Source organism: Bos indicus x Bos taurus, chromosome 8 (genome assembly GCF_003369695.1).
Source record: "Bos indicus x Bos taurus breed Angus x Brahman F1 hybrid chromosome 8, Bos_hybrid_MaternalHap_v2.0, whole genome shotgun sequence".
Taxonomy (NCBI): domain Eukaryota; kingdom Metazoa; phylum Chordata; class Mammalia; order Artiodactyla; family Bovidae; genus Bos; species Bos indicus x Bos taurus.
This window is the reverse complement of record NC_040083.1, coordinates 100,448,523-100,462,800: the sequence shown is the minus strand read 5'-3', so window position 1 is coordinate 100,462,800 and position 14,278 is coordinate 100,448,523. Positions and strand designations below refer to the sequence as shown.

The 14,278-nt window shown below is 40.0% G+C and overlaps 1 protein-coding gene across 5 annotated transcripts in view; it reads left to right on the top strand.

Moving 5' to 3' along the window:
- Positions 1-14,278, top strand: part of LPAR1 (lysophosphatidic acid receptor 1) — a 168,141-nt gene that overhangs the window by 66,538 nt on the left and 87,325 nt on the right. For all 5 annotated transcript variants that reach the window (XM_027550499.1, XM_027550496.1, XM_027550498.1 and 2 more), the window contains exon 2: positions 4,471-4,630. In XM_027550499.1, the coding sequence (XP_027406300.1) occupies positions 4,586-4,630 (45 nt within the window). In that variant the 5' untranslated portion in view covers positions 4,471-4,585. The remainder of the gene's footprint in view (positions 1-4,470; positions 4,631-14,278) is intronic.

Here is a 14,278-nt window from a genome sequence, read left to right as displayed (position 1 = left end):
AACCAGAGACTTTGTTTTAAGGTATTTGGTGTTGCACTCAGTAATTAGAAAGATCATTGTCACTTGGCATGGCTGCCCATATCAGAAGCCAGCTGGTAGTGCTTTTTTCCCACATATTTTCTGGGCCAGTCATTATGGCTACATGTAAATTAGAAGTAAATACAGCCAGAGATTACTTGCTCAGTCAGAGCCAGGAACCCCTTTTAAGGAGCTGAATGTATTTTAAATGTACTCCAATGCTCCATGGCTTAGTTCACTCTAGCCCTCATCCCTCTTAACAGGGAGCATCATTGTGAGTCTGTTGGGGTCTCATTTACTTATTTTCTGTCCATGTAATTATAGTTTCACATGAAAGCAATGTTGAGCTTTAAATGTTCTCCAACCTTCCATGTTGATTCTTGACAGTATATTTTTCTGAAAGTTTCAGCAACAGGTAGGATCCATCTGTGGCTTCTAGGATTGAGTCAGGATATTTCCTTTTCTTATATTCAGTTGGTTATTTCCTGTTAATCTAGCACAGAACCATGAGCCTATGTGGCTTTCATACTTGTAGATTGTATTTTATTTAAACATTTTTTATAAAATATTTTTTTAATTGAAATATGGTTGATTTACAATGTTTCAGTTTCAGGTGTACAACAAAGTGATTCAGTTAGACATACACGCATATCTATTTTTTTTTCAGATTCTTTTACCTTGTGAGGTATTACAAAACATAGAGTATAGTTCCCTGTGCCATATAGTAGGTCTTTGTTGACTATATAATGTGTGTGTGTGTGTGTGTGTGTGTCAATTTTGAGCTATGGGGAGGGATTTTGAGGTAATTCATAGCCAGTGACTGTCAAATGAATGAATAGGCATGTCAATCGGTGACAAAGCTCGTGTTCTGCTAGTAGCATTAGGTGTGGGTTTGTGGTTTTGAGAAGGATAACAGAGATTAGAAATCATGCCTAGAATGGAACATGGGGACAACTAGGGAGGAAGAGAAGGGAAAAGAGTGATGGCCAAGGGTACCTGGGGTTAATGGAGCCAACTCACACTGCTTTGTGGTTTCCTGTTATCAAGAGCCCAAAGGAAATAGAGAGTTAGGCTGGTTATAAGAACTTCAGGACAGATATCTAAATACTTGGAAGAGTTCAAAGAGGGTTGAGTTGTTTTTTTTTTTTTAAATTCTGTGCAGCTCTGTAGTTGGCAGTCTGGGGCTCTGAGAAAGCAGGAGATGATATGTCAAAGTAATCTGGCTTACTTGGCCAGAGACTGAATGGCATCATTACTTAGGAGATTGTCTTTGGTGTCATCACATCTCTTTCCCCATGATTTGTACAGTTTTGTAATTAAGGTGAGCAGTACATAGGTTTCATGAATGTAATTTTAAGACGTTGCTTCCCAAGAGAGCTATTTTATACTCTTTGAGGTAGTATTGCTTAGCTCTTACATTTTCAGAGTTAAGTAACCATACCCTATCTTATAAAGGGCTTCTCATAGTGTAAGAACAGGTTCAACATACACTTTTATGAATCTTCTAGTGTTACACAGTATTAGCCCAGAAACAAAAATCTCTTCGTCTGAAAAAAGGAAAGGTTCAAACACAAAAGCATCTAAACTCTATATGTCTTCGATGCTTTAGGGGAAGACAGTTAATGTTTTGTCTTGATCTTCTTCTTCAAAAAGGAAACTAACAATCTGTATTGTCTACTGTGTAGCTCAGGGATGTGTCACATAAATCAACACTAGGGGTACATCATTAACATTTTATGTGGATGAGAGCAGAGTTTGGGGAAATAGGTACTCTGCAGGACGTCTGACTTGCATCTTGCTTCCTTCAGAACTTTCTGGAATTTTGGGTTAGAAAATCTCCAGGCTCTTTCTCTTGGTTAACTGTTGTTCACTTGGAAGGTTCATCTGTGGAAAGGCCCCGTGGGGGTCCCGGCTCATGTCTCAGCTCTGTCATTTCCTGGTTCCTGCCTGGGGCTGACACATAAACCCTTCAAAGCCTCAAGTTTCTTATCTGTGAAATGAGTTGACAATATCTACCTCAAACTGTGCGTGAAATGACTGCACCCTTTCTCAGCATCTTGTTCACTGAATCCCAGTCTCCTACCCTTTCCCCTTTTGCTATCAGCAGTGATGCCATATGGCATTTGTTACACCCATGTCTTTATCCTTTTTCTGACTGTAGGCTGGGTACCCAGCATTCACATTTTGGGCAACTCTTTGTACTCTGAATATGGGGAATATTTTAAGGTCATATTGCTTAATGATGTAACTCAGCAGAAATGATATTGGACCCACATGAATATTTAAGAATAGAATCTCACTCGCCTTCCGTATTTCTTTTTGGTTATCATGCCGTTCATATAATCATAGAACAAGATGGTGTGAACTGTAAATATGCGAGAAGGAAAACAGGGGGAAAAAGTAGGCGTGGCACCAAATGATGCCAGGAATAAGTTCAGTACAAAACAGTGCACCGTGGGGCCCTATAACTTTCCTAGGGTAGGGTCGGCTTTCCGACAGCCCTCACAAAAGAGAGGCCCTCTGTGGATGTGTGCCTTCCTCCTGGGCTATTTATTTAACTTCACAGTGTGATGAACAGCAGGTCTTTCCTCCCTAAAACTGGGACTGAAGAGAACATCACTGTTGTCTCAGGGTAGCTATGGAATTTTGTGTGGATCATTAGACCAAAATGTCTTGGCAGCTTGACTTTGATTTGTTAATAAAAAATAGTCACTGACAGAATGTTAGAGGAGGAAAGTAGAAAGGTACCACACTTCTGAACAATGAAAACCTAAAGTGATGAAAACTGTAGTATGAAGGATAATAGACAAAGACAGGGTAAAAATCAGAATAGCGAGTTCAAAGAAGTTGCTGCCAAACCTAGATTGTTTCTTAGGAAACAGTTCTTCTGAGGTTATGTGACTTGCCCAGCATCATTCAGCTAATAGAGAAGAGTGCCAGAGGATTTGCAGAGACTTGGCTTAGATATCCAACTCCACTGTTACTAACTGCTCAAGATTACTGACTTGGATTTTGTGATCTTGGTTTGTGACTTTTACTGTTATGAAAAATATCATTTCCCAATAGTATGATAGTGTTCTGGTGTCATTTTGCATGCTGGGGAAACCAGAAAGTGTATTTACAGACAAATGCTGCCTTTTTGAGGCAAGATTCGGCTCAGTTTTATTCATTATGCCCTTAGTTCACTGTGGATGTTCCATAATTACGTTTTGAGTAAAAGAAAGGATATTGTTAGGTGGTATGAAAGCAACCTAAAAGTGAAAAATTGTCTTAAAATGAAAGTATTTTCTTAAAGTCTTTTTTTAATTAATTTTTTTTAATTGAAGGGTAATTTACAGAATTTTGTTGTTTTCTGTCACACCTCAACATGAATCAGCCGTAGGTACACATACATTCCCTCCCTTTGGAACCTCCCTCCCATCTTAAGGTCTTAAAATGAAAAATCGTCCCCCTCTGTACTAGATTGAGATGTGGAAATAAGTCACATCCATCTAGCATCCTCTAAGAATGTTGAGAGGAATTGAAAAATGGACTCTTCCTCACACCTGTGGAAGTTTGATTTACAAAGCCCCCTCCCCCACTGCCCATCCAAGTCCTTATTCTTGTGACCCACTCCTTTAACTTTGGGGTGTCTTGCCTTTCTTTAATTCTGAAAATGGTAACAGGTTCCCTAAGGAAATGTAAACATGGAATGCATTCGCTTAAATCTCATCTGGGACTGGGACTTGGTGCTCTAGGACTGATTCTCTATGAACAAAAAGTATGATTCCACTCATCTCTCTTCATCAGCCCTCAGGTTTTCAGCTGCTAATGGGCAGGGTTGAACTGGGTGTGTCTCTAAGACACTTGATGAAAGAAAGTGAAGTCGCTCAGTCGTGTCCGACTCTTTGCGACCCCGTGAACTATAGCCCGTCCACCAGGCTCCTCGTCCATGGGATTCTCCAGGCAAGAATACTGGAGTGGGTTGCCATTTCCTTCTCCAGGGGATCTTCCCAACCCAGGGATCGAACCAGGTCTCCTGCATTGCAGGCAGATGCTTTAACCTCTGAGCCATCAGGGAAGCCACTGGATACTTGATACTGTTATTCTATTTGCTCTTTGCCTGTATAGTGAAGGCTCTTAATTGTGAGTTACTCAGTTTCTTATTTAAGGACAAGATGGCCCTTTCCCCTCCCTACTCTCCCCCTCTTCACTACTTGAAATCACCTGCTACACACATCTGGCTCACATGCCAAGTTGGCTTTAGGTTTATGAAATGGTAGAGAAATCCTGGCACTGAGATGTTAGCTGCTCTGTAAGATGCTCCTTCCTGGGTTCCTCTTTGCATTACGCTTGTGGTTGGCTTTTGAGATAGGGTTTTGTTTGTTTGTTTTCGCTGCCCATGGCCAAAGGTGCTTCACTCCCATGTGCTAGTCCTCTGAGGCTAAAGTGGGTTTTCCGATCCTTTTCCAGGTCCACAGTTGCTCCTAGCATGACCACGATCTGATCAGCAGCCAGGAGAATCTGACTCCCTTGCTGTGGACCTCAGCGCTGGGGCCTGGTCACCGCCCACGACTCCGGAGCTGCCATGGCTGCTGCCTTTACATCCTCCCCTGTCGTTTCACAGCCCCAGGTATGTGATTCAGACACACGTAGGTCTGGGCTAATCATCGTTTTGTTGAATGTTTCAATTGAGTTTCAGAACCTGTGTTTGACTCTGGAGATCACACGTGTCTCCTCGGAGTTCTCGTTTGGTGGGGATTTGAATGAGTGTTTTGTGAGGGAGGTGCTTGTTTTTGGCACCTAGGGTGGCTGGCTGCTACTGGAGGTGTCCAACTCCAAATCAAGAGAGTCAGTAGCAGATCCCCCTGTTGGCTTTTTTAGGGTTTATCTCAGAACTGATCTAATCTTATAACAAGTTTTCTGAATGTTGTCTTGGTGTCCTCCTCCTATAATGATGATTATTTTACCTTGACCTGTTCTAGTAACTGTGAGAAGGAAATGCAATTCCAGAAACTTCTGAACCACAGTAATGTGAGTTACTTTTACTGTCCAGAGAAGAACAGTCACACAGCAGGAACATTGTTTTCACTGTTTTACAATCTGATCTACTGAAATGCTAACTGAACTCTTTCAGTTTCAGGAGGCAGCATGGTACAGCGGGGAAACAGACTTTGGAGTCATTACACATGTGTTCACATCTCAATTATTGGGTAAAGGGCCTTAGTCATGCTGACGTCACTCAACTTCCATGTCTTCTCATGTAGTCATCCCTCACAGCACGGTTATAGGGATTCAAGGAGAGGATCTATGCAAAGCACGAATCAGCAAGTGTGATTTCCCAAATGCTCTTCTTTCACTGTCTTCTCCTTTTATTTTTTGGCTGTACTGCACACATGTGGGATCTTAGTTCCCTGACCAAGGATTGTATCTGTTTCCCCTGCATTAGAAGCATGAAATTTTAATCACCGGACCACCGGGGAAGTCTCTTCTCTTCCTTTTAGACTGTGACCTCCGATCACATTCATGAGAATCACTTTTAGGGCCAAGGTGGAAGAAAAAAGCATGATTTCGAGAAAAAGTCATATTGATTGAAATTTGAAAGTTTATGATACAAAATACTTTTCTACACCTTTTTTTCTTTGAATCATTTTGCAGGCTACTAAATTTTGTATATATTTCTTTATTTAATTGAATATAAATTTTATATGATATGGGAGCCTTCATAAGGAAATGAAGATCTGAAGAAAGAAAACTACATATTTTTATACTGGGGTATTTTTTTTTTTTTTTGGTCTGATTTCTAAAAAAAGTTTTTTTAAATTGAAATATAGTAGATTTACATTTTGTATTAGTTTCAATTGTACAGCCAAATGATTCAGATATATATATATATATAAATATATATTATCTTTTTTCATATTCCTTTCCTTTATGTGTTATTAGAAAATATTGAGTGTAGTTCCTTGTGCTATAGAGTAGGCCCCTGTTGCATATATTTTAGGTCAGGGTGTGTGTGTCTGTGTGTGTGCAAAGAAAGGGAGGGAGGGAGAAAGAAGAAAAAGGAGCTTTTCTACTGTATTTACTGTAAATGTTTTTCTTCTTCTCTAAAAGACTTGGGATTTTATCACATGGGAGTAGTCATTGCTGTTCCTGAGCGTTATAAAGTTTGTAGTGTCATTTTCCAGAATGCTTAGTGTTATCACCATCATGTGTATTTCTCTTGCTGGTAAACGGATCATTGCCTTTTCAACACTTCATTTACTTTGGGTGTTTGATTTCCATTCCCCTCAATAGTGTTCTTGGTACCCGAGAGACATGGTAAATGGGTGAACAGATTTAGTGCCTGTTACCTAAGGTCACCATTTCAAAGTCCACTGGAGTTGTTCCCTTGCAATGACTGTTCTTAGCCTTTTGTGAATAAGTTAGGCCCTGATCCCGGTTTCCTGGACAGGACATTTCAGCACCCTAGCCTTGCTGCTCTCATTTGTCAGCATTTCCAACAGCATCATCTTATCTACACATCTTTGCTCTTACACAAGCTACTATCAGCCGGTGAGTGATATAAATATTTTTAAATGATTCATTTAATGAAAATGTTTAGCACCACCCTATGTAGAAAGAGGTCATATTTAACATAAACACTTGAGGAAATGTGTATTCTTGTAAAGTCTCTGTGGGGAAGTAAATTGGTCCAGTCACTCTGGAAGGTAATTTGACAGTATCTGTTAAAATTATAGACCTTCACACATCCCCTGTTCCCATCTAGATACTTATGTTAGAAAAACATGATTCCAAGGATATGTGCAGGGAGATATTCCCTGAAACATTAGTTGAAGACCAAGCAGTAGAAAACTTTCTAATAATCAATAGTAGAAGGACTTAATAAAGTCAGTCATGTTGATATGACTTAAATACAGCAGTTAAATGAGGATATCTGTATATCTCAACACAACTCTGTCTCCTCAAGATATCTAATGGAGGGAAAAGAAAGCAAGATGCAGAATAATACTTATAGGAAAATATAATTAAAACTGTAAAACAAGACCATATGTTCTTAGGGATAAACATATGGTACATTAATATGAATGCATATAGTGAGAAGTCTGTAATACACATTGTCCACAGGAACGAAATTGCCCCCAAGAGGGCAAAAAATGGACCTTGGGAGATGAAAAATCCCTGCAGAGCTTAACCCCGCCTGATGAAAACCTATTCCTAAGTACTTAGTTTCTCCTTAGGGAGAACTTGAATTTAATTAAAATTTCTTCCTTGAGAGTCACCAATAGAAAAAAAAGGAAACGCTGGTCTAGAAGGATGCACAAGACTCTGCAGTCACACTGCCTCAATTCCAATCCTGGTTCCAGCATTTACTAACTGAGCCCATGGTGGGAGGGGAGAAAAAAATATTCACTCTGTCAGTGCCTCCATTTTGTCGTCTGCAAAACGAGCATCATCATGAAAAAGCCAAATCCGTAGGGTGGTTTTAAGGTGGAAATGAGATCATGTGTATAAAATTTAGAAGAGTATTTAATATATTTCTCGGTACATCTCAGTATTGTTCAGCAAGCACTGTGGCAGGCCTGGGGATGCAAGATAAAGACAGCCTTTGCCCTGTCGGAGTTTAGAAATGTAAGGGGAAATACCCAGATAAGGAAACAAAAAATTAGAGTGCTGTGTCACAAATGCTGTCATGTGGGAAGTATGGGTGCTCTTTGGGGTAAAGTGGAATGATCTGTAGGATTAGGGAAGATGTCTCAAAGGAAGACTAGCAGGCTAGGAGCTTATTCATGAGTATAAGTTATTCTGGTAAGGGAGAGGATACAGCCCGTGTGAATATAAGTGTCCCAGGGTGGGAGAACTCACAGCTTTCGGTCATAGTAAAGTGGGTGTGAGGGTGTGAGCAGTGATGTCTGGAGCCAGCTGTACCAGCTCACAAGGTCTGACGTTTCAGCTTTCAAAGGAATTTCGTAAGCTGGCTGACTTCATGTTTGTGGCTTGAAATCAGCCAGGGTGGAGTATTTACACCATGGAAGTTGGCAAGCACAGGCCCTGGTACCTAACAGCCCATTGTTAAGTACTGATCAGCATACTTCAGGTTGTAGAAAAGGTAGGGTTGGGTTACAGAGTTGGAGAAGATTTTGCAGGGCCTTGGAAGCCACATGAAGATTTTTAACGTTAATCTCAAGGAAACTTATGTAGCTCATGAGTCTTAGAGCCTGGGTTCAAACCTTACTTTTGACAACTGTGCTGAACCAATTTATTAATGAATCACAACCAGGGAAGTGAGTCCCATGATTTTCACAGAGACTCTGATAGGTGGGGAAACTCAATCCCCTTGGAAGAAGTCAGCTGTAAGCTGAGGTGTTAGGTCACAGAGAGAGGCAGCTTACCCTTCTGGAGAGATGCAGACCAGTGGGTCACTTGGTTCCCAGGATCCTCTCATCCATGAGGAACCTCATGATTGCTTGTCAGTCCTTCCCATGTAATTTGTGCAGTCAGCTTTTAATCCAAGGCTGATTTGCCCTTGCCTGCAAGCTTGTATTCATGTATTCTCTATTATCAAGTTTTCCCCAGGTTCAGAGAAGGTAAAAGCAATTTAAATACAGATCTCCTTAGGCGAGGCGTAATAAGCCATTTACTCAGTCAGCTTTGCCTGGTATTGTCTGGCACATCAACTCGAATTCTTTCAGGGTGAATTCAGGGACCTGTGCAGAGATAAACCCACATTCAAGTGTGAAAGGCCTGACAGTCCTTTCTTAAGACAAAAACAATTGGAAAAAAAAAAGCTTTCAGTTTTGTTACTCTCTATTCACTTGGTAACAAAGAGCATTTTTCTAATCAAGGCTGCCTAATACTAGATATAAACTAATTAATATGAACAGAATAGCTGGTGATTGTTTCCTACAATAATAGGGAAGAAAGCTTTCATTGTCATTCATGCTGGAATTGCTGTTCAGTCAGTGAAAGATACGCCTGGTGCTTTGAAGTGGGACAAGTTTGTATTCCTGCTTGACTCCTGCCCAGACTGTTAGATGGATTTTTGTTTGCTCAGGCTGAGAAAGACAGCACCTTGTTCTGAAGCTGGATGGATACCGAGGCGAAACCAGACTAGCAGCAGCAGGCAGACTGTGCGTAGCTGCTTTATGTTGACTAGTTCAGCTAGTTCAGAATAAAGAGCTCCTGAAGGAAGCTCTGGAGATGTCTGCAGACAGGAACATGCTCGTGCTTTAGTTAAATTAATGAACGTGCTCCTACCCTGCAGGGCTGGGAGGATGGAGGGGATGGAGGTAGAATGGGTAAGCAAAAAGCTTGCCACTCTTAATGACCATTTTCTGTATCTAGAACTCTGTGAGCAGAACTTGAATGGTGGTTCATCTCCTTACTGTGGGTGGAGTATGGATTAAAAGCTTTATTTTACTTTTGAATGGAAGGGTCAATAGTTCAATCTGTGTATGGGTGGTTCAGTCTTGATCAAACCCAGGTATTAGAGACGAGAAGAGGTGTTTGAGAATTTTGAAGGCGTTCAGATCTCAGAACCCCGATCCCAGCAAGGAAGGAATATTTGCCATCAGTATTTTACAAGGTATTCTGTCTCATTTGCCAAGTGGCTGTCTTGGTGTTAAGCCAAGGAAACAAAGATATTTTGATCCCTTCAAGTGATTTCCAGTGAATTTCATTAAAAACATGAATTTGGGTAGATGCTCAATGCTTTCAAAACATTTGTTCCCCTAGTCGCTACCCGGTGCTGCAAGTTAACTAACAAGTAGGTATCTGTTTGGTGTCTGTTGGAAGACAGGTATTTTTGAACATCAATACTAATAGGTTTTTAGAGGTTTTATTTCTGATATTAGAAAATGGATAATTTTAGACTAAAGCAGTTGAATTCTGTGTTCAGTGGGTTGTGATTTTGAGATTGAAAGAATTCCATTTTTTTGGAATTTTGTATTATGCAGTTTTCAAATATCACACACACACACACACACAATCAGAATAATAGAGTGAATCCCAGGATAGCTGTCACTGAGACCCAACAATTATTAGCATTTGGCCAAACTTGATTCACTTTCTCTCATTTTGGGGGAATTAAATATTTTAAAGCAAATCCTTGGCATCCTGTTATTTTATCTCACATTCATACATCAATATGCATCTCTAAGAAAGAACTCACTTATATTGCCACAGTCCCATTCCTCCACAGAGTAAAATTAAAAACAACTTTTAAAATTATTTTCTACTCAGCTATGTTCAGAATTTCCCAGTTGCTTTTCTCAGAAGTGTTTTTGCAATTGGTGTGTAAAGAGTTATCTTTTAAAAACATTGATTAGATTAGTTTACTCTTCTGCCTGAAACTATTCAATGACTTTTAAGGTTTACACAGGGAATTGTTTCAATTACTAAATTATCAGTCCCTAAAGTAAAGGATCATGGTTATCTTGATAGCACTTTCTTGTGGACTACAGTGTGAACAATTGCTTGCAGCGTGAGGTATGTTTCCAGTGCCACACAATGAAGACGCAATGTGATCTGACTTAACCAAACATGGAATTGAGAAACCAGAATGCATAGGATTAGACCCAGGTGAATTTTGGTTCAAATCTAGATTTAAATCTCTTTCAGTATAGATCTAGCTTCAGCTAATTTTTTTTTTTTTAATCCGTAGAATAATAGACACTGTGCTCACAGATTTAAATGGCAAAATATGTTAGATGCTTTGTACAGTATCAGCATCCTTTAACAGACCACTGACATACATACTGTTAGTTCCTTCCTTTTCCCCCATAATTATTCTGGGAATTTTTTTTTTTTTTAACAGAGAGAGAGTGGTTACCTCTACATATGGTCTGTGTGTATGACGCACTTACGTAATATGCCAGAAGATCCATCACAGGAAAGCCAAGTTAGATAAACACTCTATGGAAAACTCCAATGTATTGCCAGGAATAAATGCATGTGGAGATAAACATTGAGATTTCTGACTTACTCCATCTTGAACCATGTTTCTGTTAGAAGTTAAATTTGTTCTCATATTGCAATTTGAATTCATCTCTGCCCCCTTTTGTGTTTATAAACACAGATAAAGTTTGAGAGGATATCTTATTTTGCAATCTGAGGGCACGTTTGGAGTTTTCAGTTCATAAGACAAAATTGTACTGGGATACCTAGGGTAAACCACAAATGAGACATTAATATTTGTTTCTTTTTCTAATACATCATTTCTAATCGGTTTAGTCTTTAATGATTAATGGAGTCAATTCTTTATCCTTCAAAGGGGTGAGGCTTCCGCCCTCTCATGACCCATGATGGTGCTCTTAGCCGGTGTTCCTTTTTACTTTCCTAGCTGTCTCCAGTTATTTTCCTTTGAACTTTAGTTATAGTTATTCCATGAATATATGCTAAGGTGGGATAACACCCTGCTGTTTTCACCAGCTGAGGAGATGGTAATCATAGGGTCTGGGGATTTATGTCTTTGGAGAACTGTATCTCACTGTCATAAGACCGTCATTTACAAATTCCACCTTCATTTGCCACATGATGGTACTGCCATTTGGTAATCACACAGCATCCTGTGAAGAACTGCCAGTGAGTTAGACTTGAGTCCATTTTGTAAATGATTATCCTAGACAGGCTCAGGCTGGGAGAGAAGTGAGAAGTGGTTGTTACCTGTTCCTTAGCATTGGATAAAATATTTCTGAAAGGGCCACGAAGGAGATGAATTCCTGAAAGGTGAGATTAGCTATCAAGCACCTTTCAAAGATTCAGGCAACCTTTGGGAGCCAGAACTCCTGTCCTGTAGGAAGAGGAGTAGGGTGTGTTGTTATTGTTCAGTCGCTCAGTCCTGTCCAACTCTTTGTGACGCCATGGACTGCAGCATGCCAGGCTTCCCTGTCCTTCACCTTCTCCCAGGGTTTGCTCAGACTAATGTCGATTGAGTTGATGATGCCATCCAATCATCTCATCCTCTCTTGTACCCTTCTCCTCATGCCATCAATCTTTCCCAGCATCAGGGTCTTTTCCAATGAGTCGGCTCTTTGCATCAGGTGACCAAAGTATTGGAGCTTCAGCTTAAGCATCAGTCCTTCGAATGAATGTTCAGATTGATTTTCTTTAGGAGTGACTAGTTTGATTTAGCTGTCCAAGGGACTCTCAAGAGTCTTCTCCAACACCACAGTTCGAAAGCATCATTTTTTTGGCACTCATTCTTCTTTATGGTCCAACTCTCAAACATCTGTACATGACTACTGGAAAAACCATAGCTTAGCCTATATAGACCTTTGTCAGCAAAGTGATGTTTCTGCTTTTTAATACACTGTCTAGGTTTATCATAGCTTTTCTTCCAAGGAGCAAGCATCTTTTAATTTCATGGCTACAGTCACTGTCCACCGTGATTTTGGAGCCCAAGAAAATAGTCTGTCACTGTTCCCATTTTTTTCCCCCATCTATTTGCCATGAAGTGATGGGACCCGATGCCATGATCTTAGTTTTTTGCATGTTGATTTTCAAGCCAAATTTTTCATTCTCCTCTTCCACTTTGTCAAGAGGCTCTATAGTTGCTCTTTGCTTTCTGCCATTAAGGAGGTGTCATCTACATATCTGAGGTTATTGATATTTCTTCCAGCAATCTTGATTACAGCTTGTGATTCATCCAGCCCTGCATTTTGCATGGTGTACCCTGCATAGAGATTAAATAAGCAGGGTGACAATATACAGCCTTGATGTACTCCTTTCCCATTTTGAACCAGTCCGTTGTTACATGTCTGGTTCTAACTGTTGCTTCTTGACCTGCATACAGGTTTTGCAGGAGGCAGGTGGGGTGTTCTGATATTCCCATCTCTTTAAGAATTTCCCAGTTTGTTGTGATCACAAAAAGTCTTTAGAGTAATCAGTGAAGAAGAAGTAGATGTTTTTCTGGAATTCTCTTGCTTTTTCGATGATCCAATGGATGTTGGCTATTTAATCTCTGGTTCCTCTGCCTTTTCTAAATCTAGCTTGTACATCTGGAAGTTCTTGGTTCACGTACTGTTGAAGCCTAGCTTGAAGGATTTTGAGCATTACCTTGCTAACATGTGAAATGAGTGCAATTATGTGGTAGTTTGAACATTCTTTAGCATTGCCCTTCTTTAGGATTGGAACAAAACTGACCTTTTCCAGTCCTGTGGCCACTGCTGAGCTTTCCAAATTTACTGGCATATTGAGTGCAGCACTTTCACAGCATCATCTTTCAGGATTTGAAATAGCTCAGCTGGAATTCCATCACCTCCACTAGCTTTGTTCATAGTGATGCTTCCTGAGGCCCTCTTGACTTTGCACTCCAGGATGTCTCATTCTCAGGATGTCTCATTCTAGGTGAGTGATCACACCATCATGGTTATCTGGTTTGTGACATTTTTTTGTACAGTTCTGTGTATTCTTGCTACCTTCTCTTAATATCTTCTGCTTCTGTTAGGTCCATACCATTTCTATCCTTTAGTGTGCCCATCTTTGCATGAAATGCTCCCTTGGTATCTCTAATTTTCTTGAAGAGATCTCTAGTCTTTCCCATTCTATTGTTTTCCTCTATTTCTGCATTGATCACTTAGGAAGGCTTTCTTATCTCTCCTTACTATTCTTTGGAATTCTGTATTCAGATGGATATATCTTTCTTTTTCTCCTTTGCCTTTAGCTTCTCTTCTTTCTCAGCTATTTATAAGCCCTCCTCAGACAACCATTTTGCCTTTTTGCATTTCTTTTTTTTGGGAATGGTCTTAATCTCTGACTCCTGTACCATGTCAGGAACCTCTGTCCATAGTTTTTCAGGCACTCTGTCTATCAGATCTGATCCCTTAAATCTATTTGTCACTTACACTGTATAATCGTAAGGGATTTAATTTAGGTCATACCTGAATGGTCAAGTGGTTTTCCCTACTTTCTTCAATATAAGTCTGAATTTTCCAAGAAGGAGTTCATGATATCATGATATCTTGCTTGGTATCTCTAATTTTCTTGAAGAAATCTCTGTCTTTCCCATTCTATTGTTTTCTTCTATTTCTTTGCATTGATCCCTGAGGAAGGCTTTCTTATCGCTCCTTGCTGTTCTTTGGAACTCTGCATTCAGTTGGGTATACCTTGTGGTTGTTGGTAGACAAGATAGCTGCCTGATTTAAAAGTATCTGCACTGAGATGAGCTTCCACCAGACAGCAGAAAGAGGTCTGAAGCCTTAGCTGAAGCCTGGAAAGAAAAGTCATTGATCTGGATTCAGGTTTGAGCCCCAACTCCAAAGGCTTTGCATACTCTAAAACT